Raw genomic sequence first — 24,224 nt, forward strand, 5'->3', positions numbered from 1 at the left:
AAATCTTTTGCCCCTTTTCCTGATTGACAGCTACATGGCATTTTACACCCATACAGTGTCACAATAACTTATAACCTTTGAATCAATACTTTGTAGAACAGATACCACCAGCAACAAACAATATCAGAAACTCCTCTTAAAAACATTCTATAACAGAGGTACAAGCATGCCCCATGGACGCTGGGTCGGAGGCTGACTCAGAGGTGTGGTCTTGGAGTGGGCCCACTTGGTCTCAGGAGCAGGCAATCCTGGCACGCATGTGGTAGGAGGGGGAGGCGTGTTCAGTTTGAAGCTGTAAGGCGCTCTGTTGCCGTGGTAACCGCACAGACGCCCCCCCCCCCAATACAGCTAGGCACAGTAATAGAATGCCTGCTTGTCACAGGGGGATGTCATGGCTCTGTTACAGAAGCAGCTAAACTGTAGCTGAATTCATGGCAAGAGCTAGGTGCTGCTTCGGAGCTGCCGGGTGCAGTCTCAGGGGTCGCAGCAGACATGGCAAGGGGCAAGGTGTGGTCTAGCAAAGCACAGAGTGGCAGGCACAGCTAGGCAATAGCTAGTGGCTTGACAGCTGATGATTGTCTGGCAACAGCCAGCAGCAGAGGCCATTTTGCAGCATCTGGTGGTTGGCGTGGCTTTGCAGAAGCCATACATCCAGCAGCCATTGGGCATGGTCTTGCAGCTGCTAGGGGCAGTCTCAGGGGTTTCTGCTGTCCTGGCCAGACACAGGACAGCAGAGCATAGAGCGGCAAAGTGGCCGGTTTTCAGGAGTCTGGGTAGGTGCGGCAGAGCATAGTTTGGCTGCGGTGCATTCTGCCAACAGTGCAGGTCCCTCTGCCATCCTCCTGTCCCGCCCTCTCTTCAACTGTTTTAATAAATACATGATGAGCCTCCAGGGTTTTATAACATTAATGGCAATCTCGTCACCTGTTGAGGCTGCTGAAAGGATATGTTGTCCATTCCACTCACGTTTTTACATCTAGTGGAGCTCCTTCAGACTTGTCCAGTCCATGGCCCTCATACCACATTATTAGAGCTAGTAAAGCCCGTTTGTTGTACTTTTCCCATCTATTTTTTAAAACAAGGTTCCATACCTGCAGGAGGGGATCATCTGGTGCCAAAGCCATGCCCCCATGTTCCTGGCATTCTCTAGTCCACAAAGGCGAGTCTGGACCCACACCACTTTCTCCACCGTTTCTTTTTGCTGCCTGCAGCACTCTTGTCCACCCGCAGCTCTATTCACTGCCACAGCACTCTGCTCCCTGCAGTTTTTCTGCCACCCGCAACTCTCTGCCTGCAGTTTTCTCTACTGCCCGCAGCTCTCTGCTGACCACAGTTTTTCTGCTGCCTGCAACTCTCTGCCCGCAACTCTCTGCCCGCAGCTTTCTGTAGCCCAACAGGCTGCAGGCAGCAAATTTTGCTGCGCCCCGTCTCCCCACAATATCGCGGCTTCTTGTTGCTATCACGTCAGGGGTCACTAGATGTCGCTGTAGAGTCAGAGACAGGGACGTGACATTAACACACAGCGTTCATGCAGCAACAGTCTATATTTATTGTCCGGCAGATCCTTTATAGGGCTTCCAAATTCCTTGCGCGTACAGACAGGATTGCTCAAGGGTCTCAACTCTGCCTAGGTCACTGGCAAATTATATGGGTGCATCCATGCTTCAAAGGGATTGGCTGAAGTGCTCTGTCTGGGTTCAAATCCAAGCTATTGTTGTCGCGTCCAGGGACTTTACTTTGAGCTAGGCTGGTTGAGTTGGTGTCTGTTAAGCTAAATTATCTGTGCAGCCAAAAACCAGATATATCTGCCATATGCACCCATATCATTGGCCAGTGAGCTGGGTGGAGCTGAGACCCTTAAGGAATCACATTTGCAAGCACAGGAAACTTGAAGTCCTTATTAGAGGGGGTGCCCAACAATAAAACCTTGGCTGTTCTGCATGATCTTGGTGCATTCTTGTCACATTCCTGCTTCTGTCATCAGCAACACTGCGCCATTATGCTTGGGATGTAGTACCATGTGCTCTGTCTGGTCTGTCTGATGGCTGATCTGACAGAAATAGACAAACAATGGTGAGTTTTGAAGAAAAAAAATCAGAACTTTTAATTTCTGAATGCCTGTTCAGTCAGCAGGGAAGTATTTGGCAGTATAGGTGTAGATCATGAGAACTGCATTATATTGAGTCTATAATTAATATGGCCTTTCCTGTAGAAAATGAAAACTTCAGAAATTTATTCTTAATATTAATACTCAACCCTCTGCTGGTAAACCTGTGATAGATGTGAGAGAAATGGATGAAGATAAGATCAGAACAGATTATGAATTAGAAAATAAAGTTAATATGGGTAGCGATACAAGCTACAAAAGACTGCTTTGTTTTTGAAGGCATAATTCTGAAAAACTAAATAATTTTAAAACTTACTGTGTCAGCAGGAAGCTTTGAATGGAAGTTGTTGGGGTTTTAACTTATCCATGAAAATAAGCCAAGTCACTGTACAGCACCTTTTTTTCTGGGTACAAATTCAGTAATACAAAGTGTTAAATCACATTTTAATGCACAAGAGACCAGTATACCACACTGCTGTGGATATACTGTTCCCATGCTGCAGTGTGGAAGAGTCTGCAACCCCTCTGGCTCCCTGTGCATGGGAGAGGACAGCACAGTCTGTCCCACTGTTGCCTTGTGCCATAGGACACTGTCCCTCTGCCAGCAGAGAGCAGTGCAGGCCTTCGCTGGGATTTCAGGGGCCGTAACTGCGAACTGAAGGATGAAAGTAAAACATTTTGGAAAGAGATTGTGACATTCCTGTTACCCTATGAACCACAGGAGTGCTGGAGTTCCTGGTGCTGGATTTGGAGAAAGAACAAAGACCCAGGATGTGCAACCACTCTGTAGTACCATGGAGCAATATAAGTGTGTTTTTCTTTTTTCTAGATCTTAATGCACTTCTTGTAGCGAATTGGGGTGAATTATCCCTATGTCCGCATGCTGATACTAATCTGTGAGTAACAGAGGAGAAAGAAAAACTCACACAATTATTTTCAAAATGCTGCTCTTGGTGTGTATTGTTTCCCGTGAAAATGCTTTTGCCAGAGCCCAAGGATAGAGTCGCACTGTGTATAGCATTTATTCCTGATTCTTATATTGGGGGGTTTTTTTCCGAACTGATTTGGCACTTTAATAATATATTTTATTGAGATGGTCAGAAAAATTTCAGCTGCAGATGACGGTGTTTTGTACATCTGACTCAAGAAGTAAATCAGAATCCAATCAAAAAGTGTGGGGGGCTGTCAGTGTGTTTTAGGGAACAGAGGAAAGGGGAAAAGGAGTCATCATGTCGTGTAATGGGTGCAGCATGTCCACAAATCCAGTTTGTTAAGGATTTTTCCTCGATTTTTAGCAGAATGTTGAAAGCAAATGCTTTTTTCCTCCACTTGTTCCAGTAGCATCTCCTGAACTCTTTGTAAAATGTCAGTCTGTCATGTAAAATCTGCAGCATTCTAATGGTGCTTTCAGGCTTACTGAGATCATTTGATATCATTACAAACCGCACCCCCTACAGCACCCTGTTTTTCCTTACTTAATTGCACACAGGAATAGGGAAATAGGAATCCAATTTCTTGTTTTCCAGGTGGTGTTTCCCGTTACTTAACTTTATAGTTTTTTGTATGGTAATTAGTATGCAGAAAGCTGGAGAGATGCCTGTGGTTCCAAAATGAACCCTCTGTATCTCTCTCCCTCCCACATACGCTCTGCTTTTGGCACCGCCCCTTCCATGCACACTTTAGCCAAGAGCAAGACAGCTGTGTTTGATCATAAACCACTTAAACTCTAGGCTCACTGGCAGGGGAAACTTTAGTGTGAAGTGCAGCATTGGTTTCTCTCGGGGAGCTTTCTTCTCTTTTCCTTTCTGCCTCCCCAAATACTGAGGACTGTAGCAGCACTCTCCTTTGAATTTCTCTGTGAACTTGTGTGAAGCTCGTCAAATTTTTCTGAGTATGTTTAGCAACACTGGGAGTTGCTCTTTAATAGAGATATGGAAAAGAGCAGCATAAAGCTGATGGCAGAGATGGAGCACGCCTTGTAAATGGACTAAGAGGACCCTGGGATCCTGGTAAGCACTTAATTCCCTGTATTCTCTGAGCATTTCACATTATTAACAAGTCTTTCACAGCAATGGATTGATTATCTGTGCAGTCAAAACCAGTTTGGCTCTTTTAGAAGACTTTGCATCATTAACTTAAACCCTCAATGTGTAGTAAAGATGGCTACTAGAGCATGGCTTCTAGAGGAAAATGTATAAGAGAAAAACATTTTGGAGAAGAAAGTATTGCACCACTTGAACAAAGCTTTGAAGCATTAAAATCTGCAGAAATCATCGAGCCCTGAGAAGTCTAATCATGAATTCTGAAGTTGGTATGAAATACGGAAATGACTCCCCTGCAGAGCTGAGTGAGGTAAGCAGTTTCAGTGCCCTTCTCTATGCTTTAAAAAGAGGCATTCCCCATTTGGGTTTCAGTCCATGAACAGTGCAATTAAAAATTAATAGAATGTGTATCCTGCTATAACTTGCTGTGCCAGTCAGGAAATGACCTGAACTTTTTTGCAGCTTTGCTCTGAATGAATGGTGAAAGGCTAACGATTGCAACCATGTAGAGACACTTTTCCTGTTACCCTGCAGCAGTGGTTGCCTTCCCTCCAAGAGCTGTATTTATACCCAGCATTCATCTTTGCAGTAGGTGAAATATGGAGATCTCAGTTGAGATTAAACAGATGGCGATTAATTTAGGAGGAAAGTGGCGTGAGTGGAAAATGACAAATATTTATTGGTAAGACAACAACATTGTCAGAAGTTGTGTTTCCTTGTATTTAGCTGAGGTGATACTGTTTATTTAGGTTAGATGAATTAGGTTACTTTCCTTCATTGCCAAAAAGAAAGCAAATAATGCAAAAAAAACTTTCTGGTTTTCCACTGGAAACCATAGTAAAGCTGTTATTTGTTATAGTTGTGGGTATGTTCTTTGTGTAACATGACTGTGTGTGTTTTTAATAAATTTGAAATTAAAACCATAGCAGATGTTATGCAAATTCTTAATAAATATTTTAGAAGTGGCATACTTTCTCAGTTACTGAAATGTCTTAGATGTGTAATCCTTATGGGCTTTACTGAGATCTGCTAATTTAGTTATGCTATGAAATCCCAATCATTTGATTAAGGTCATTTTGTAGGAAATTGAATCTGCAGTCTGTCTTGTCCCAGTTTAACTGAAGTTCTTCTCTGTTCCTTTTGCCCATTTCTTTGATATAACTTTTATTGTGACATATCCTTTATATACTTGGTTTTTAAAGGAATATTAGGTAGGATATACTTGTCAGAATAAGAGAGTTAACAGTTCCTGGAGTTAGTTGTGTAGGGAAAGGAAACAGGTATAGAATGGATAATAATATAAATGGAATAAATCAGTAGGCTAGTGAGGAAGACAATGTAGGGGGAAGCACAGTAAATATGTGAGAGATAAGCAAATGCTGTACCTTGTCGTACAAGAGGGCCGTAGGTTTGTGACTAGGAAGTTCTGGCAAAAGAAATGTCATACATATTTCTTCATAAACTAGAAATAGTTCAGTTTCATTATTTCTGTGTTACTTTTTTCAAAGTATTGCTTAGAAATTCTATGTTGGCATTGTAGCATAAGTGGGATTCATAAATTCAGCCTAAAAGCCTGGGTTACTTTTGGTCAGAGTTCCTGACTATGCTTGTATTGATGGTGATCACTTTCTATCTCCTCAACATTTAATTTTCAAGACTTTGCAAGATGACAGAGATCATGGAGTGTCTCAAGGAATTGATATTTGAGTCAATATTTGGAGTAGTGTTTATGTTGCTACCTTGAAATTACTTATTCATGCTTCCTTCATGCATCAACTATGTAGAACTTTAGTTGTGAGAAATACCTTTTCTTTCTAATATTTTAAATGGGAGATTTTGAAGGGAGTCTGTGACCCTGCAACATTGTGATTGTTTAGGTGTTTTTTATCCCTCCAACAAGGTTTTTTTAGTCCTTAGTTCACATTTTTACTCCAGTGCTACAGGTGGGTTAAATATAGGCCCCTTTTTGACTGCAGACATAGCAGAGAGGATCATACAACTCCTAACTTTCCCCAGCTGCTTATCATCATTTACTTGCTTCTCATCATCATCTTTGCAGTTTGAGCTGCTTGTGTTAGTGAGCCTTAGCTAGTCACCAGAAAGGGCTGGGTCAGCTTCAACAGTGATCTTGGGTAGAACTCTGGGTTTTCAGTGAAACACAGAGGTTTCAAAAAACCATTATATTCCACCTCTCAGAGAAAAGAAGATACCTAAATACACTGAGGTGTAGTATATAGCTGCTCTCCCCTAATTGTTTATTTCTCAAACAGCTCTCTATAATTACTATGCTCCTATTTGACCTTTCCCTATTGCTGACTGGTACTTGCCATAACTGAAGGTAAAAAATCCTGGGTAAATCTGTGTTTTTCCCATCTTTGCTATGCTCTTCTCCTTACTTTCTGTCTCTGTCTTCTACATACCATGTTTACTTTTGAGCAACGGACAGTAGCCTTGTGTTCCTTTAAATAATGGGAAAATGGCTACAATGGGAATTTGATTAAATGACTGATGTCTTAGTTTGTGTTCAGCTACTACACCTCTATCTCTACAGACAGCTCATATGCTGATATTACAGTGGGCTGCTACTGTTGTACTTATCTGAATGGCAAATATGATAACAGGCCAAGAAATACTGTGCTTCACATGATGTGCTGTGGGTTTTCATGTAGGTGCCTTGATCTCTTTATCTCAGTATGTGGAGCTCTAGGCACGAAACTACTGTTATTTAAATAAACAGGAAAGCTACAAAGCCCTGAAGATATTATAAATGCCTTCTTCTTCTAGACGAAAGAGCAAATAAATGTATTGCAATTCATTCCATCTGTATTAGAACTTTCTACCTATGATTTACATCTGTCTTCAGCAAGAATTAAAGGATATGTTCCTTGTCCAAGGCACAGTGTGATTGTAGAAACTTGCATATAGTTGCTGTTTGCTATTCCTAAACTCTTGTCTGGGTAAACAGCATTTCTATTAGTCTTTATTTACTCACCTGCCCCCATCCAAAGGTCATGCAGAAAGCAGAAGAAGAAGGAAAAAAATCTGATTTCTGTGGTAGGTCATTCAGACCTCCACAAAATTCATACTCTGGGGTTCCCTAGCTCTAGAGTTCAAGCTGTTTTGTTATTGAAATGTATCAGTTCATGTTATCCCATTTCTTCTGCTCTTCTTTGCCTTCAAGTCCAAAGAAAGAAAGATTATCCATTTTGCTGTTTGCATGGTGGATTTGTCATGTTGTACCTGCTTAGACAGTTAGAACAAACCTTGTTCTTACATAGCAAGGTGGTTTTAGGTTTGATGGTTGGTTTGGTTTGGGGGGGTTTTTTGGTATGTATAGGATACAATAAGAGGGGCAACACTTGTGTAGTCTGCGAGGATCTACAACAGCCTATGGTACCTTTGTAAGTAGCCAACAGTGGCCAAAAAAGGTCTGTTCTACTGTTCTGAAATGGGCCTTTGCCTGTCCATATTAAGGCTTAGCACATTTTGCAGAGATTGCCTTTAAGGCTCACATCAAGGAAGGATGTGATTTTAATGCATAACATAATACCCAAATTATTAAAGCTCTCATTAGATCCCTTCAATTTCTTACTCATACAATTCTGAAAGCCTTTGTTGTAAACACAAGGCATATTTTTAAAGCCAACATAATGAATTTTACTGAAAACATGCACAGGTTAATAGTGGGGTGTCCATAATTGCTGACAGTTTTTTACGTCATTAAAAATGAAAGTCTGTATCAGAATTTAAATGCTTTGTACCTATTAAGTTGTTATCATAGATTGGCACAATTTTGTTTTCTAGATATAGAGAAATGTAAAATGTTTTTCCCTGCCCTAACCATGGCATGGGTTGGGGGCGGGGGGGACAAAGACCTATCAGAACACAAGCTGGGATATTGACAGCTAAATTGACCAATGAGAAGTGTAAGTGCGACTTCGGAAGGAACATTTAAAACTGATCTGTTGGTGACTGCCCACTCTCTTGTTTCGGTGATCTGCTATGAGATAACATTGTGGTTGGGGCGGGGCCTGGGCCCGGGTCGGGTCGGGCTCTGCTGCCCTTCTGGGTGGCCAGGCCGGGCCCGGCCGGGCTTTCAGAAGCTACTGCCTGCATGGAGAGCGGGGGGAGCCCAGGTTGGGCCCCCCATTGCTGGCTGGGTGGCTGGGCCGGGCCCAGCCAAGCTTCTAAGAACTGCTGCTCGCATGAGAGCAGCCCAAGTGAAGCTTTTTTTGCAGCTTAGTGATAGCTCTGAGCTGGACCGCCCTGAATAAGACCGAGGGGTGGAAAAAAGACGTTTGCTAATTTCTTCTACCAGCACGACCTTGCAATTTTTTCCTCTTCAGCCCTGCAGCTTGGCGCGTGCACGTGGCCTTTGCAAGCCCGAGCAAATTTAACCCTTTCTCGGCAACAAGGAACTTTTAAAGCACAATTCTTCCTGGCAAGAAAGAAGAAAGAAAAAAACAGAAGGTACATGGAACAGACACTGCATGAAGTCAGTTAGATGAGAAGTGAAAGAACTAATAATATTGGAACAGGATTGAAGAAGTGGACATTTTTAACCGGACTTTTCTAAGGTAAATTATGAAGAAATGAACTGTTCTTTGCAGCATCTTAGTATTATTTGGGTAGAATGCTATTCTAGTCAAAATTAAGAACTCGTGCAATAGAGATTTATTTGGGAACTTTGAAACCCCTGCTCCTGGGTCAAAAAGGAGGTCTTAGCCTTTTGAGACAAAGATAATTTTAGATGAGAAGAAGTATTCGTAAATAATACCCCAGATACACTGAGAAGCTCTGCATATAGAACATCACAGTCTGTGAAAACTCCGGACGGCAGCAGATGTGTGTCAGAGAGCATGGACTATTTTGTCTTATAGCAAATGTCAAAAATAAAAAGATCTTAGAAGGACTCTTCTCCTAAGTAATGAGTAGTTACGTCTAAGTGGTGAAACTGAAACAGAAAACCCTAAGTTGTGTCTTTCTATGTTGTTCAATAAGAAAGTTAATAGTTTGTAAGAGGAAAGAAGCATGTTTTTGAAGTTTCATTCTGTTTTAGGGGTTTTTTTCCAGCTTTCTTTTTTTTTCTATTCTTTTAGTGTGTATTAATAAAACTAATTTTTGTTCATTTTTAAGCTTAAGCCTGCTATGTTTATTTTTCTCCTAATCTCTCCCTCCCACAAAAATATTAACACTAAACCCCCTACATTAATTGGTGTTTCCGCCCGGTTATTATTAAATTGAAACCATTACATTTGTCTATTCTGCAACAAGAGGTGTTCATCTAGAAGGAGCTGGATTGCCTAATCTGTATTTTCTTCCAAATTCAAGGCACTGTCTGGCTTTAAACTCCAGCATTCTGAGGATCTGAGTATCCCTTACATACTGATCTTACCTGCTCCTCTGGCCATTCACTGTGGAGATGGTGTGCTGAAACAGAGAGAGCTTTGGTCTAACCTGGTACACTTAATTGGACTAAATGTAGCCAGCAGTTATGCCCATGTGTAATGCTGGGACAGTTAAAATTATTAGTGCAAGAAGTGAAGGAAATGTTAAGTGCTGAGCTTAATGATATTTTTCTCAATTGTTTACTTAAGAGATATATTTTATCCTTGAATTAAAAGCCAAGCTGTCTTCATGGCTATAATCTTCATTAAGTGAGCCTTGTGAATTTGCTGGTAGTAAGACTGTGCCTAAGAGATTTTGTAATGATATATGGGCTAGTATTATAGTAAAGCAATACATTCAGCATTGCAGCTGATTTGTATAATGTACTGTTAATTGTGTTCTTTTAGCACTTGCTTAATGAGTTGATGGTGTCTAACATCTGAAAGTTTATTTTATGACTTTCTGCATGGCAAAATTAGGAGATAGCATGCTGCTTTAGGTGCACTCTTTGCACCTCCTGCTTCTTGATGTTTGGAGGTCAATGTTTAGGATACAGATATTGTATGTGACAGCATTAGCTACAGGTTCATATTCTTTAACCTTTTAACATTTACTGGAATAGACAGATGGGCTGTTTGTCTTAGGAAAATTACTAACTTATTTGTTTGTTTCAACAACAAGGTGTTTAAAATTTAGGGAAGGGGAAGGAAGGTGCTGGTGCTTGTGTAGGAAGCAGAATAATAAATTCTTACGAAGGATTTCACCAAAATCTTACATGTGAAGAAAGGACCAAGTCTGAAAGCTTAAATTCTGACTTTTTAGTAATTTTACGGTAGGACAATATTGGACATAATTATGTAATAGGACAACTTGTGTTCCACTGCTACTCTACTTATAAACTAGTCTCTGATGAAGAATGTTGTAGAAGAAGAATTGCAGAAATAAGAGGGGTTGCATTGGCTTGAAGTTGTGTACACAAGTCCAGTGAGTGTGAGGGAGCTGTGGGGAGAGGTGGGTAACCAGCAGAGGAGCAGAACATCGCTCAAAGCCTCCCTGGCAGAGGAAGAATTCAGCTGTGACCATCCCCACCCTCAGGTACTTTCCTATGTATACCTCTGTTCCTTTAGAACAAGTGCCAGCTTGTGCTGTCACTATACCTAGGTGTGGGGAAAGAGCATTTATGGAATGGGGAAGTATTTTTAAATGTATTCCAAGGTAGGATTAAATCTCAAACATTTGTTTTATCTTCCTGAACTTGGTAGTCTGCCAGAAAATCAGTGAGTAAATATCACCCTAATACTTTGTCCACTTTCTGAATGGTCTCTGGTTGTGCAACAAATGTGCTCGGGTGTTTCTAATACCTCTCATGAGCAGGTAAACACCATATTCTACTGCAATTCCATCTCTGCTATTGGATATAGCCTTGGCTGTCTGTGTCAAAGCTGTGCAGGCTGTAACACAGGAGGGTGTACTGCACCTTGTCAGGAGAGGTGGTGTGTTTTCTCCAGAGGTTGTTTTCATAAATGTGATAAATTATTAATCCTTTAAAATACTGCAGCCTTACAATATAACAGTGGAATGTGGTTATTAAACAGCAAACATGGTATATTTTAAAATTATTTTAACCTTGATAATGTTGCATAACTGATTTTTTCCTGACAGTAGGCAAACCAAAAAGGTGAATAGTGTTAACTGCTAAACTGTTAGAAAAGCGAGCACCACAACCCTGTATGCTTAAATCAAAGTACTTTAAGGAGAAACTTTCTTAAATTGTTTCTAATGGAGAGCTGGGTAAAACTTCCAGCTGGAGGTAGCAACACCTCTAGCCTTACAATCGTGTTCTCAGCTGTAGTGCTTCAGAGATGCTGAGGTAAAGTTTGCAAACCTTTGGTTGAACTTTCTCCTCTTTCCTGATTCACATGTGCTTTGCGGAGCACTTGTCAGCCTTACAAACCTGACATTTTCCCATGTTGTTGTCATGAGAAGTGCGGAGACATTAAATGTGAAATATAATCACAAATTTTAACTACTTCTTGTGTGTCTCTGTTACACTGATGTGTCTACAATAATTTAAAGAAAATGCTTCAATGGTAAACTTTAATGGACGTGCTCCTGGACAGTGACTATCAGTCTGGATGCAACCTTTAGACTGGGTTCATAGTCAAGCTAAGGTACTCTGGCATGATCAATATATGTAATTTACAGTGTGCATTATATTTCCAGTGTTCAAAACATAGTGACTTCAAAGAAAATGGTTTTTTTCCTGGATTTGTTTGAGCTGCTTATCAGCCCGAGTGTGTGTTCCAGGCTTGGCTATTATTAAATTGAAACACTATAGAAAGATTAGTCAAAATGCCCAGACACTGTCAGCACTGATAATGCTCTTCTGCAGCCTCCTAATGAAAAAAAAAGACAAAGATTATGTAACTTACCTGCCTGATATTTTAATATTCCTTGCTCCTAAAAAAAACTAGAAAAATGCCTTATATGCTGAAAAATCTGTTAGTACAAATATATGCTGTGAAAGTATCATTAATAAAGTATTGGATTGTCCAATTGCTTTTTGAGACTTGATGTTTTTATTCAGAGATAAAAAAAGCCAGAGTTCATTCCTGGAAGATTTTTGGAGATAAGGATTGTAATCTTTTCCCTCCTTCTCTTCCAGCTTGGAAAAGTAAAATGTGTTTTTGCCTTTGATCAGATTTAGGCATACCAGAAAATGGCTCTGTGTGGGAACAACTACAAGATTCTTCTTTCAGAAGGTATTTTTCTGTATTCCTCTGCAGTCTCTGAATTTGTAGTTTGTAAAGGGACACATAAACAAAAGGTTCTGAAAGAAGAATCCATGGCAAGGTTAAGGTTTGCAATGGCAGGATTTTCTGTGCTGTATGTGGGAAGAGAGGGCAAGAAGAGAAGCTGTGTCATTGGTTTGGTCACCTATAGTGGGGTGTAATTACATTCCTCTTCTGGGGCTCTGAGTAGTTTATGTATAATTGAAAAGAAAAAGTGCTTATGTCACTTCTCGGTGTTTTCCTTATGTTTAGGTTTTACTGTCTTTGTGACATTGCATGGTACTTCTAGCTGCAGGTTTTACTTGTGATAAGAATTTCTGCTTCTCAAGTAGCATGGAAGGGCTTAACTGAACTTTTCTGTTGCATGTAGTAATAATATACCAGTTTATGTACTCTGTGATGGTCTTTGAGATCAAAGATTCTGAGGGATGGAGGTTTGGTGTGGGGATTTGATGCTGGTAAAGTAGGCTTTTTGACGCTGGTGGCAACATGCTTTAGGCATTCCCATGTCAGGATTTCCCATGCAAATTAACTGTCTGTATGAATGATATATATTTTCTGTAGATTTAGATTTTCATTATCTCTAATGAGTGGAAATATTCATTAAGACTCTGCAAATTGGCTTACACGTTCTCACTCTGTTGTAATTATATATGAAAATTTGTCATTAAAATTAAAATATTGACAGAAATCTTTTCAGCCCTCCCAACATAAGAAAATGTAAAGAAATACAGAAATAAGTATTTTTTCAGTATGGTTAGATATACTCCTTATGGTTGTTTGTAATATTATTGGTTCCATGCTACGTTTTATAAACTACCCTCAGTAACTTAACACAGTATTTATAAAGCCTAATGACGAAAGTAAGATTTATGGAGAATTTATGGTTTGAGTTTTTTGCCTTAGGAGTTGTACTTTTTTGTTGTCAAATACTTTGTACAAAGTCAAGCTTCCTTGACGAACTGACATTCTGAGAGAATTCTGAGTTCCTGGAGAACTCAAAAGTTATTATGGCCAGGCTGAGTTTTACTGGAATTCCTGTGTGTCACATAACTATTTTGCAAATAGCTGTCTCCTCAGACCTAAACTGTCAGAGTTTAGGTTTGATGACTACTGACCATAAGCAATAATAGATCTTATAAGGGTACCTTTACCTTTTCCCTGAGAGCCCTCATGCAATCTCATGAAATATCCTCCTCTTCAGTAACTGTTTTCTGCTGTGGCATTTGTAAGCTCTCTGAATGTAGTTAGTTAGGTTGTTCTCAGCAATAGTAGTAGTAATTTGCAAATGTCATATGCCTAGAAGTTTCATCATGCCACTACTATTTCTTCTTCTTCATGCCTAAAGCCAGACCTTATGGCAGCTTAAAAGGGAAAACAAAATGTTTTCGAAACAAAAAGTGGAGAAGAAAACATTACTGAATGCTTTCATTGCTCTTCTTTCTGTAAAAGAGAATAAATGGCTTTGAAGTGTAACTTAGTTCTGTTCCATCTGGTGGTTTACTAACTTGTCTGAAATTATGAAAAACAATTGATCTAGATAAAATAATAGACCTAGATAAACTGAGACCTTTGTGACCAGAGGGAAGGCATGGACATTTCAGCATTGCTGCAGTGTTTCATGATATTAACCTGAGTGTTTTTTCTTTCAGTGCTGCTGCATTTCCTGCATAAAATTTTATATGCAGAAAGATAAAGACCTGACAACATCCTAATAAGTTGTATGCAATTTATAGTTATATGCCAAATACATTAATTATGATTATGAACTCATTTCACTGTAGTAATTTTTCAATATAAATTAAAATTTTCTTTTCATTTTTTTAAGCCCCACAAAAACATTGCTTCTCATTGGGCTGAACTAAAATGAACACTGAAGTAAAAAGATACTGCAAAGGACAGAGAGTACAGTTCTTTGCTAGGTCATGTTCCAAGAAATATTTTTTGCAAGCCTGACAATATTTACAAATTATAATTAAAACATACTCATTTAAAATCTGTGGACACAAAAATAATATAATACTTTTTTTTTCTTTTCTTTTTTTTTTCTTTTTTTCTTTTTTTTGGGGGGGTGACTGTTTCTTTTGCAGAGTGTTTTTTTTTTTAAATTGCAGTCCTAAACTACCTGGAAGTTGCAGTTTTACAGTACTGCTGAGAGGATTCTGTTTGGTTTTAGTAAAATACTTCTATTTAAGACTGAGTGATATTAAAAGAGTAACTCATTAATGTTGTTGCTTGATAAATAGTTGCTGCCAAAACATACTGTCTAAGCAGTAGACTCTCGGGTGTTTCTCCCAAGATTCAGGTGGTTTTAAAGTCCCTTGCCTTCTGAAAAGTCCTGAGCCAGACGCAAGAAAGAGATGGAGTCTTCAGGTTCTGATTTCTCAAGGTTGAGTGCTTTGTTTATTATTTCTTATTTTACAATTCTTTCTCTGCCCAGCTAAGATCTGTGCAGCTGCCTGGGCATCTGACAACTCCCCACGCACTGGGAGGTCACTGTCTTTTATACTAATTATTATGTGTTCTTTATTTATAGTTATTTGCCAATACCTATTACCAATACTAAACAGGTCATCTCTACTCTGACCCAATCTCCTTAAATTACTTTGTGCCACCGTCACCACAGAAAATGGAGTGAACGAAGAAGAAAGAAGAAGCAAGAGACAGCACCTAAAATCCTCCATCTTTCTCCCATCTAATTCTATACTAGAGAACCCAAAACTGTGATTTTTCACCCTGTGATAAGCTAAGCTACTATCTTTCACACTCTTGTGCCCTGTAATTAATCTCTCAATATTAGAAGCCTTTCCCATAGACTGAGATCAAAGCCAGTGTCTTCCTGGGCTCTGTGCCAGGGTCTCAGACCCACCTGTCCAACTCTTAGGCCCCTCTGGTCAGGTCTCTGACCTTCCAGGGCAACCAAAAGAATGCCCTGGATTCCGACAGTAGGCCAATGAAGATCACATAATTTTATGTTAGTTGGACAAACTAACATTTGTGGATTTAACTAATCTGGTAAATTATCAGTGTTTCCTGAGGTAGGCCTACCCATGATCTTAGTGAATTTTTGTACGAAAGCTGAAGTTACCAGTATAAGATTGATTCATACTTTTATTAAAAAGCTCAGTGCAGATTTAAGGAGAGCTTATTCCAAGTGTTTTGTGGACAAATGGGAACTGGTGTCTTCTGGTTCTGTTGAAAAGTTTTTGTATGTGTTGGAACACATTGTAAAAGGTAATTTTAACTGTTCCAGAAAATATGTGTTTATAATGGGAAAAAAAATTAAAAGCAGTTTGATTTTCCCCTTCATTAAACCCGTGAACTGATTGGTGATTGGTAGATTCCATACACAGGATAAAAAAATAATTAAATTCCTTTAGGAAAAGGAAAAACAGTATGCTGAATGGAATACAAGTAAAAATGCTTTTCTTTTGAGTCACAAATGGCAATGTAGATGATCTATTGCAGAACTTTCTGCTGGGTTAGCTGCAGAACATGAGCAAAAACACATGGGAATATAGTATCCTGGAGCCTTCTAAAGCTGCAATAATAGTCAGTTGTTGTTTGCAGCATGCATCTTTTGAGAATTACAGTAGGATTACTTGGATCTTTTTTAACATGTAACATTCTTGGCATGAATTCCAGTTAAGGTGAGGCAGAAAGCCATTAGAGCGAGCAGAGATTCCAAATGGCTAATTGTTTTAAAAGGAAGAGCAGTAAGTGCATGTAGTGTATTTGTCCCAGGGCAAGAGGAAACTTGGTGATCCCTCCCTTCCTCACGCTTAATTTAGGAAGAGTAAAGATATTAAATAAAGATTAAGCTTAATGCTCAATTTAGGAAGAGTAAAGATATTACTCTTGTTTGTATCTATTTATCTTTACAGAGTTGTTCTGAGCAACACTGAGTGACTTCAGTGTTCTGAAAACACAAAATGTTGTCTATCTACTCACCCCTTTAAAACATCAGTGGCATTGGGAGAAGGACATCTGTTTTTCATTTGAATTAGAAGAAGATAATCTGTAGGCAAAGTATTTGCTGATGGAAAGAACCAGACATTGTTTGAAACTTTTTTCTTAAGCTAAATTATTTGCAGAGTCATGTTTTGGGAAATGAGGCTGACACATTCTGCTCTGTAAGTACCTGGATTTAATTTTTTCCTTCTTTGCACACTTAGTTGGAATCTCTAAAATCTGGCCATTTGGTTCTTATAAAGCGTTTATCAATAATATTCTAGCTTTGTTCTTACCCTGTTATAGTCTAAAAGGACTGCTGTAACTATCTTTTTTGGCTTATTTTTATGTTCTATTTTAGAGCTTTATCATAGTCTCTAAAATATTTCTTCCTCCTCTCTTTTGTCCTGGCTCCAGTTTTAAATATATGAGAAAAAAGATGTTTTGGTCAATGACATGTAGTTTTTCTGTTTCTGTTGTGCCAATATATTTTTCTTTTCTAATACTGAGACAATAAATACATTTCCCCATGTTTTTCTTCATGTTTTCCTATTCCTGTAAGCCCTGCTTTCTCTGGCCATGCTCCAGAGAAAAGGATTTTGTTTCCCCAAAGGATTACTTGAATAATATGTGTAATGTAAAATCTGACAATCCCAAGGTCTGTTTTCTTTATATCAAAAAGCTGATCTTAGTCTGAGCATGCTAGAGAACATATCTGAGAGCGTTACAGCTACCGTTAAAATAGACATAGTGAGAGGCCTCTCCTTGCTTTCTGATCATCCTGATTAGTTCTTGGTCTTAACTGAAGATTGACCACTTGGCCTATTAAATTAATGTGCTTTTATATTGTGGTAGAAATAATAATCTCAAAATATTACTTGGACAGCTGTCTGATATTTTGAAAACCTTTTCTTCTCTGATTCATGAAACTGATTTCGTTCTTACTGAATATCCAGACTGTCCAGTGTCCAAATTGTGTTCTATCTGGCATCTTCTGAACCATAGGTACCAACAGAGCAAGAGAAATGGCAATAATTACATCTTATCTTTTCTATGATATGTAGCTAACAACACAGGATATGGAAATTAATGGACACCTATCAGTGCATCCATTTATGTGTCACATATTTAAAGCAAGTAGCAGTGCAGGACAGTTTTCACTCTTATAGATTTCAGCGAATTTTAGATTTTCCCATTTAAGGAATTAGCTCTTCCATAAACTCCGTGTCTCTATGTTTCTCTTGTTTTAAAATACATTGTTTGGTAACAATGTACTTCCGTAGCTTCAGCTGAGGTTCTTGGGATGACAGTCTTTAACAACGGAGTACATGATCTAACATCTCTCCTTGGCACTTAGTTCACTCAAAAATGTTGTTATATTATTGTCTGTTTAATCTCAAATTAATTATTTATTTTGCATTGAATTTTGTCCAGGTTTTATCGGTGTCTTATGGTTACATCATGCTTTCTTGAATAAGGCAAGTTCACTATCTTAATAAAGCAAAGATTTCAGAGACCTAGTCTCCCTTGATGACTCATCTGCAAAGAATAACAAAAGGGCTTGACATAAGAATAAATTATTCTTTAACAGACAGTCTTGATTGAGATGAAAACTGTGGATAAAATAAAACAAGCATGTCATGCTCATTTCATAAAAACTACCCTGGTATAATCAGCATGGCTTTCAAGGGGCCAGAGGTCTGTGCAAGTCATGAGGAATCATAATTTGCACAAACAATGTATTTTTTATCTTACTGACTGTACCTCTTAAGAGGCACAATTATGCAATGCAGTTAATCATCAAGGGAGTTTGGGTTTATGGTGAATATTTGAAGTAGACTTTTTTTAAACTGTTGGAGCTTTATGTTGTGGACTTTGACTAAGTACATTAATAAATGCTTAATTTAAAGGGCTTCTGTCACCCCGAAACATAATCCTTTAAATTTTTAATTATTATTATTTGAGAGGAGTCTACCTAAAGAGACTCCCGTCCATTCCCTTGCCAGCAGCGTGATTTCATGGCCACTCTGCTTTCTGCTTTCTTCAAGGTGTTTTTATTTCCAGCAGTCAGTAAGAAAATGAATTGGCATAAAATAAGCTTTCTAAAATATGCAAAATGTAAAATACATTGAGTTAAGCGTTTTCCTTAAGCAATAATTAATCTTGATAGATCTGGTGTTGTCATCTTGTTTATTAATACTATTTTTTTCTTTTTTCTTTTTTTTTAATTTAAGGAAATTCTGAACCTTCTCAGCATTCTGACTTACATTTATTTTGTTATAAAGTACTGTATTCACTAGTTAGTTGAAACTTCAGTTTCACATGGACAACGTGAAGGATCTTCCCAGGACAGCTCCTGCCTGTCCTGCTGCAGCTGCCTATCTTGCTGCAGCTGCTGTTTGCCAGCTGTCTGCATCACCTCTGTGGGCAGCTGCTGTTCCAGCAGATGCCTCTGCTTTCACTCTGTCTAAAGCCCAGCTCCTTTCATTTTAAATCCCTCTTCACCAGAACTACTGTCCTCCCTTTTAGTGTACTGTGGACAGTCCAGGTAGTCTGGCTGGTCTGTCAGAAATGCCCAGGTGAACTTGAATAATTTTTTTCTGAAACAATCCTCTTTCCTCAGTGCTCTCCCTTCTTACAGTCTGGCAGCTGGCAGATTTTTTTACAATGCCGAATTCTGCTGTCCCCTGCTTTCTGCCCTTCTCTCCAGAACCAGATTTATCTCCAATACCCGTGTTCAGCTTACTGGTTTTTTGGTTTGGTTTGGTTTTTTGGTGGTTTTTTTTGTGGTTTTTGTTTGTTTTGGTTTGGTTTTGGTGTTTTGTTGTTGTTGTTGTTGTTGTTGGTTGGGGTTTTTTTGTTTGTTTTGGTTTTTTAATTACAGTCTTTGGATTTTTTTTCCAGGAATAGATTTTGAGTATTTACTTGAGTTCTGTATCTCTAAGAGTATATCTAAGTGTATTTGTAAATACCTTAAGACATTAAGCAGTACTCTCCAGTGTTGTTTAATTCTTGTTTTAATCTTGAGTATTTCTAGTAAAAGTGTATTGTATTGGTATTACTTGCTGTAAACTTGTTATGGGAGAAGTGTTCATTTCTTTTGTCTTCTAAGTGCCTATTTGATCAGCTGTTTTAGCAATGTTTTTACCATAGTCAGTGGTATGACAATGATTTAATCTTGACAGGGATACTGATTGACTAAACTTCCTCCGAAATCAGATGATTCTTCCCATACAGTTTTTTGTTGGTCACAGCTGGTGACCTTGAGGCTCCACAAGCCATTTCACACACTTTTATGTCAACACACAAATAAAATACTTCATTCTTGGAACTTTGTAAAATCTTGGTGAGACAAAATGCTTCAAATTTATTTTAATGCACTTAAGGTTGTAATAGATAATGTGAAGTTGCCATATTTATACATCACATTTATTTCACTAGTAGACTAATCTGAGACTTGTAATGATGTGGTAATTTTAGTCAATTATTCTGAGTTCTTGCCAGTTTAACTACAGTGATGTCCAAGTTGGTTGTCACAGTTAGGACAGCTAAAAACGTGCCTTCTCTTTACTGTTGGCTAAGATAGATGTGCTACTGAAACTCCCAAAGTGTAGGACTGATGGGGAAATCTCATTTGTTTTCTCTGCCTGTATGAAGAAGGCAAAGTTATGCTCCAACTATACTTTACTTGATAGTAAAGAAAAACATGTTGATACCACATGAAAAACCACTTCAAAGCAGCATAAATCAGTTTCTGCAACAAAATCCCTCCCTCCCACTCGCCTTCCCCTGCCCTTTTCCATGTAAAGTGCGCTAGTTTTTCTGGAAATATTTTCAGAGAGATTGTGTATTCTATGAAAGATTAGGCTGTGCCCAATGTCTAAAACTCTTCTGCTCTTTGAAGTTCTAGGTCTGCAGTACCTCTGATCATCTGTGATGTGATGGAAGCTTGATAATATGTTTGAGGAAACCAATCACAAGTAGACTGCCAAAGCAGCAAATAACTAAGTGCTTTTTACCCCTCTTTTTATACATATTGACATGCCCAGTAGGATAGAGATATGAGGACAGAAAACATTCCTTAACTGAAGAGTGAGGTAGATGCCTCAGGGCGTGTTATGCAGAATACACAAACTGGGTGTGCTTACTATGAAGCGGTACCATAGCGACCAGCATGTCTTCTGTAACTCTTGGCACTCCAAACCTGGCTACTTTTTATGCATAACTTTTTGTCACTTGAATCCACCTCATGTCACCTGGAATGTATTTTTTTTCTCAAAGTGTCCTAGGTTGCAATGTAAAATGGGCCCAAAGTGTCTTCTATCACCATCTACATGAGCTGTTGAAACTAGGTTGAGCAGTGTTTCTATTGCCCCCTCCCTCTGGACTATCTTCTGTTAATGGCCCATCAATGCCTTGCTGCATGACTCATAGGTAACTCCCTCCAGGAGTTATCTCTGCTTAATGGGAAATCAAGGACCCATTGCAAGACAGATAAAATTATATCAGCCCATTGTGAGATGCTCAGACGCCCAGGAGAAGGAGCCAGGCATTCCCACCTGGATATAATCTGGGATTTGGGAAAGCACAGGCAGCCTTACCCACTGGATTCCCAGAGGACAAGAGCTACAAGACCTTTCTACGGGATCACTGCTTCAACAAGACCACTTCATCTGGACTGCTACCACCACAGTTTCAGGTTGTATTCTGACTCTGTCAGTGATCTCTTGTACTATTGCTTTTATATACATACATACATACATACATACATATATATATATATAAATTTTTTTTTTTTTTTCCCTCTCCTATTAAATTGTTTTTTTCTGACTTGGAGTCTCTCGCTGGTTTTTTACCTTCAAGCCAGCACACAGTTTCCTTAAATCAGAATAGAAACATCTGGCATTGGCTTGAACTGTTACTTTTTCCAGCCAACCTCTTGCTGGTAGCAGAATAAAGAAGGGTAGTGTATTCTCAGTGCTTTTACTATTTTTCAACACCCTTCATGCCACCCCCTTGGAATACTTGGCAGAGATTCTGTGAATGAGACTGCACATTAGGCTAAGTAGTGCTCTGGAAAGTATAACCCTCTTCAGATCTTCCTCTGAAGAATTAATTGTTAACACAAAGTGTCATGATTCCAAATGTTCTTAGTATTTTAATGCAAGCAAGCCACATTCCAGATGAAAGTCCTCACACTCATCTGCTGGGTTTCTCAACTAGGTGGACTTTCAGCCTTTGTGTTAATTTACAGATATTTTCTTATGTCAATCTGCTGTTGCCACCAAAAATGTCTCAGATCTATTAAAATAAACAAAAAGGAATATTGTTAAAATATAGATAGTAGAACTTGCAAAGTAATTGTAGGGAAATAATTTCTAAATGTATAAAACAATCTGCTTTAAATAAATGTAACTCTACTACACCAACATTTAATAAATAATGTTATTGTTTGATTGGCTGGTTTTAAACACAGCACTGGCTTCAGTTATGTACATTTTATTCCATTATAAAACATTGAGTCTGTAACTTTTATTTACTTACTTTTTGCAGTCCAGGCATTCCCTGTGCAAGTATGTGCCATTTCTGAAAACAGTTTCTTCTAAACTGCAGTGGACTTATTTCAGACTGCACTGATGTGGTTAGAGCATGCCCCAGTCATAAGTGGGATGCTTATGGCACTGAACTAATCCCTGTCTACTGCAGCATCCTGAGGTTTGGAAGTTAATGGCATGAATAACTTATGTATTTTCTAAGTTATTCCAACTCACCTTATGTAGCAGATTCTGTAGTATTTTCTCTTTCCGAAGGTTTCAGGGAGGTCAGTAGTCCATTGCATGGATACATTACTTTGAGAATATCTTCTGAGTAACAGTCAACCTGCTCTATTAACATTATTCCATGGCTTGCATTTTTTCTAGAAAAGAAAAAAATACAACCCAAACCACAAACCAAAAGCCAGATGTGGAAAAAAATGTTGTAGTACCCGTCTTTCCCTTATCTGTTTTGCCATAAGCTCATCAGGAAAATTGTGAAATCAGGAGAAGGTACCCACTTGCCTTGGAAGTATCCTCACAGGAATTTCTATGATTGTACAGTTGGAGTATCCTGCCCAGTAAAAAATATCCTAAGGTCACATAGCTTTGGATGCTTGTCTGGGATATTTCTTCATTAAATTAATTTCTCAGCATTTCCATTTATTATGGAGTAATACGATTTCCAGTTGCCCTGTTTACTGAAATGCAAATTTAATTTAAAAGATCACTTAAAGAATGTAGACTTCAAGAGTTGATGCCCTGAGTTGATACCAAGCTCTGGGATTGTCCAATGAAGCGGACACACGGGGCCTACATCTTAATTTTTCTTTGTAAAGGGGTAGCAAGAAAACCAAAACTGCAGCAGACACATCACAACAATAGTTCTGTTAACTGATCCATCTGGCTTTTTAATTTTAAAACAAATATTAGGAATTGTTGCATGTCTTGGGAGATCAATAAAGTTGTGCATATATATCCCTAAAATTACTTGTTCAGGCTTAGAATGTAAATATTTTATCAAAGTAAAAACAATATTGTATAGTTTATTCATCATAAAAACTATTTTTACAACTATAAATTTGTATTCAATTCTCAGGTAAACCCTGAGGAATTACCTATTTTGCAAACAGTGAAACTTAGCTGTAACATGTCAATTAGGAAGTTATTCCTGCTCTACTGCTTTTTGCTGCAGAGGTTAGACACTGCTGCCGGCAAAATGCCATGGCCTAGTTCTCACCACAGCATTACCATTGGTTCTGTATATAGCTTTAATTAAATAGTTTAATTTCTGTTTTTGAAATCCTATTTTTTTAATGGGCACAGTATTTTTTACAGTTGATATTTTCTGAAGATACTTTCCTTTTATGCTTATGTTTATGTGGAGCATCCAAATGTCATCTTTGTCTTTTTTTTTAGACAAACTTAATTTTAAAAAGTAAGGGAGGAGTGCAGGTTAAAAGCAGTAGTGTTGATTGAAAATTAAAACTAATCATTGCATTAAAGTGAAGGGTGTCCTCTGGTTTTTATTTGTTGCTCTTTGTATTTTTCCTGCAAGTAGTATACCACTGAATATGCAAAGTAGATACATGAGAAAACACCATTAACTCCTGTCTGTGATCACCTGAGCCTTACAAGAAAGCTCATTGATTTCTGTAATAAATCGACAAGCCGAATTCAGTAAATCAAAATTTAGAATTTTATTTCGAGGCTTAAATTTAGTCTTCCACAGCCACAATGAAAAGGAACAGTGTCAAACCCCGGGGTTTTGCCACTGGGTGAACGTGGTAACGGACCCTATTGCTCTGTAACCCGCTCTGTTCACAAATTGTGCCCAGCACCACTGGTTTTTTTATACAGCCTTTCGCTGAGAGTGGACGGCGGCCATAGAGCTCTTGCTTCGTGGTAGCTTCATTAGGTATTCATGTTCAGGTCCGGGGTCAGTTGAATAGATTCTCGGAGTGGAACAATGCTATGATTGCCGGGTCCGGAGAAGGTTTGGAAACGTTAAATTGGGCCGGAACAGATAAGATACCAATCTTTTCTAAATCGTTCGATCGTTAGCACGCCCATCTCCGGGTGTTGGTTGTCTTGAGGCTTTTCCCAACCCCCGTGTCCCTTTCGTGCAGTTTTAGTCTCAGTTAATCCTAAACACACTTTAGGTTTACCGATCTTAAATCAGACTGAACGCAGATCAATTATATATTGCATATCACTACATTTCACTGTGAATTAATTACATATCACATTTCCTAACACGAATTAACTTTAGGTCATATATCACATTTCTGTGGGTTTTTTAATCTGTTGCTGAAGCAAGCAGTCACCAGATAATGTTCAATCAAAAACAAGGGGAATAATGGAAGAGCAGGACAGATAGAAAGGAAATTTAGTCCTTTATATATGTCAC

The 24,224-nt window shown here is 38.7% G+C and overlaps 1 protein-coding gene across 4 annotated transcripts in view; it reads left to right on the plus strand.

The window, feature by feature from the left end:
* The first annotated feature begins 3,819 nt into the window (after nt 1-3,819).
* MCC (MCC regulator of WNT signaling pathway) overlaps nt 3,820-24,224 on the plus strand; it is a 180,021-nt gene continuing 159,616 nt past the window's right edge. Inside the window, exons 1-2 of one of the 4 annotated variants that reach the window (XM_058424027.1) lie at nt 3,826-4,116; nt 8,496-8,726. Coding sequence is in view for 1 of the 4 variants with exons in the window: in XM_040089723.2 (XP_039945657.1) it covers nt 4,403-4,459 (57 nt within the window). In the remaining 3 variants the exon portion in view is untranslated. Of the gene's footprint in view, nt 4,460-8,495; nt 8,727-24,224 lie in introns of all 4 variants that reach the window. The other 3 variants (XM_040089723.2, XM_058424026.1, XM_040089726.2) reach the window with 3 other exon arrangements.

Source organism: Hirundo rustica, chromosome Z, assembly GCF_015227805.2.
Source record: "Hirundo rustica isolate bHirRus1 chromosome Z, bHirRus1.pri.v3, whole genome shotgun sequence".
Taxonomy (NCBI): domain Eukaryota; kingdom Metazoa; phylum Chordata; class Aves; order Passeriformes; family Hirundinidae; genus Hirundo; species Hirundo rustica.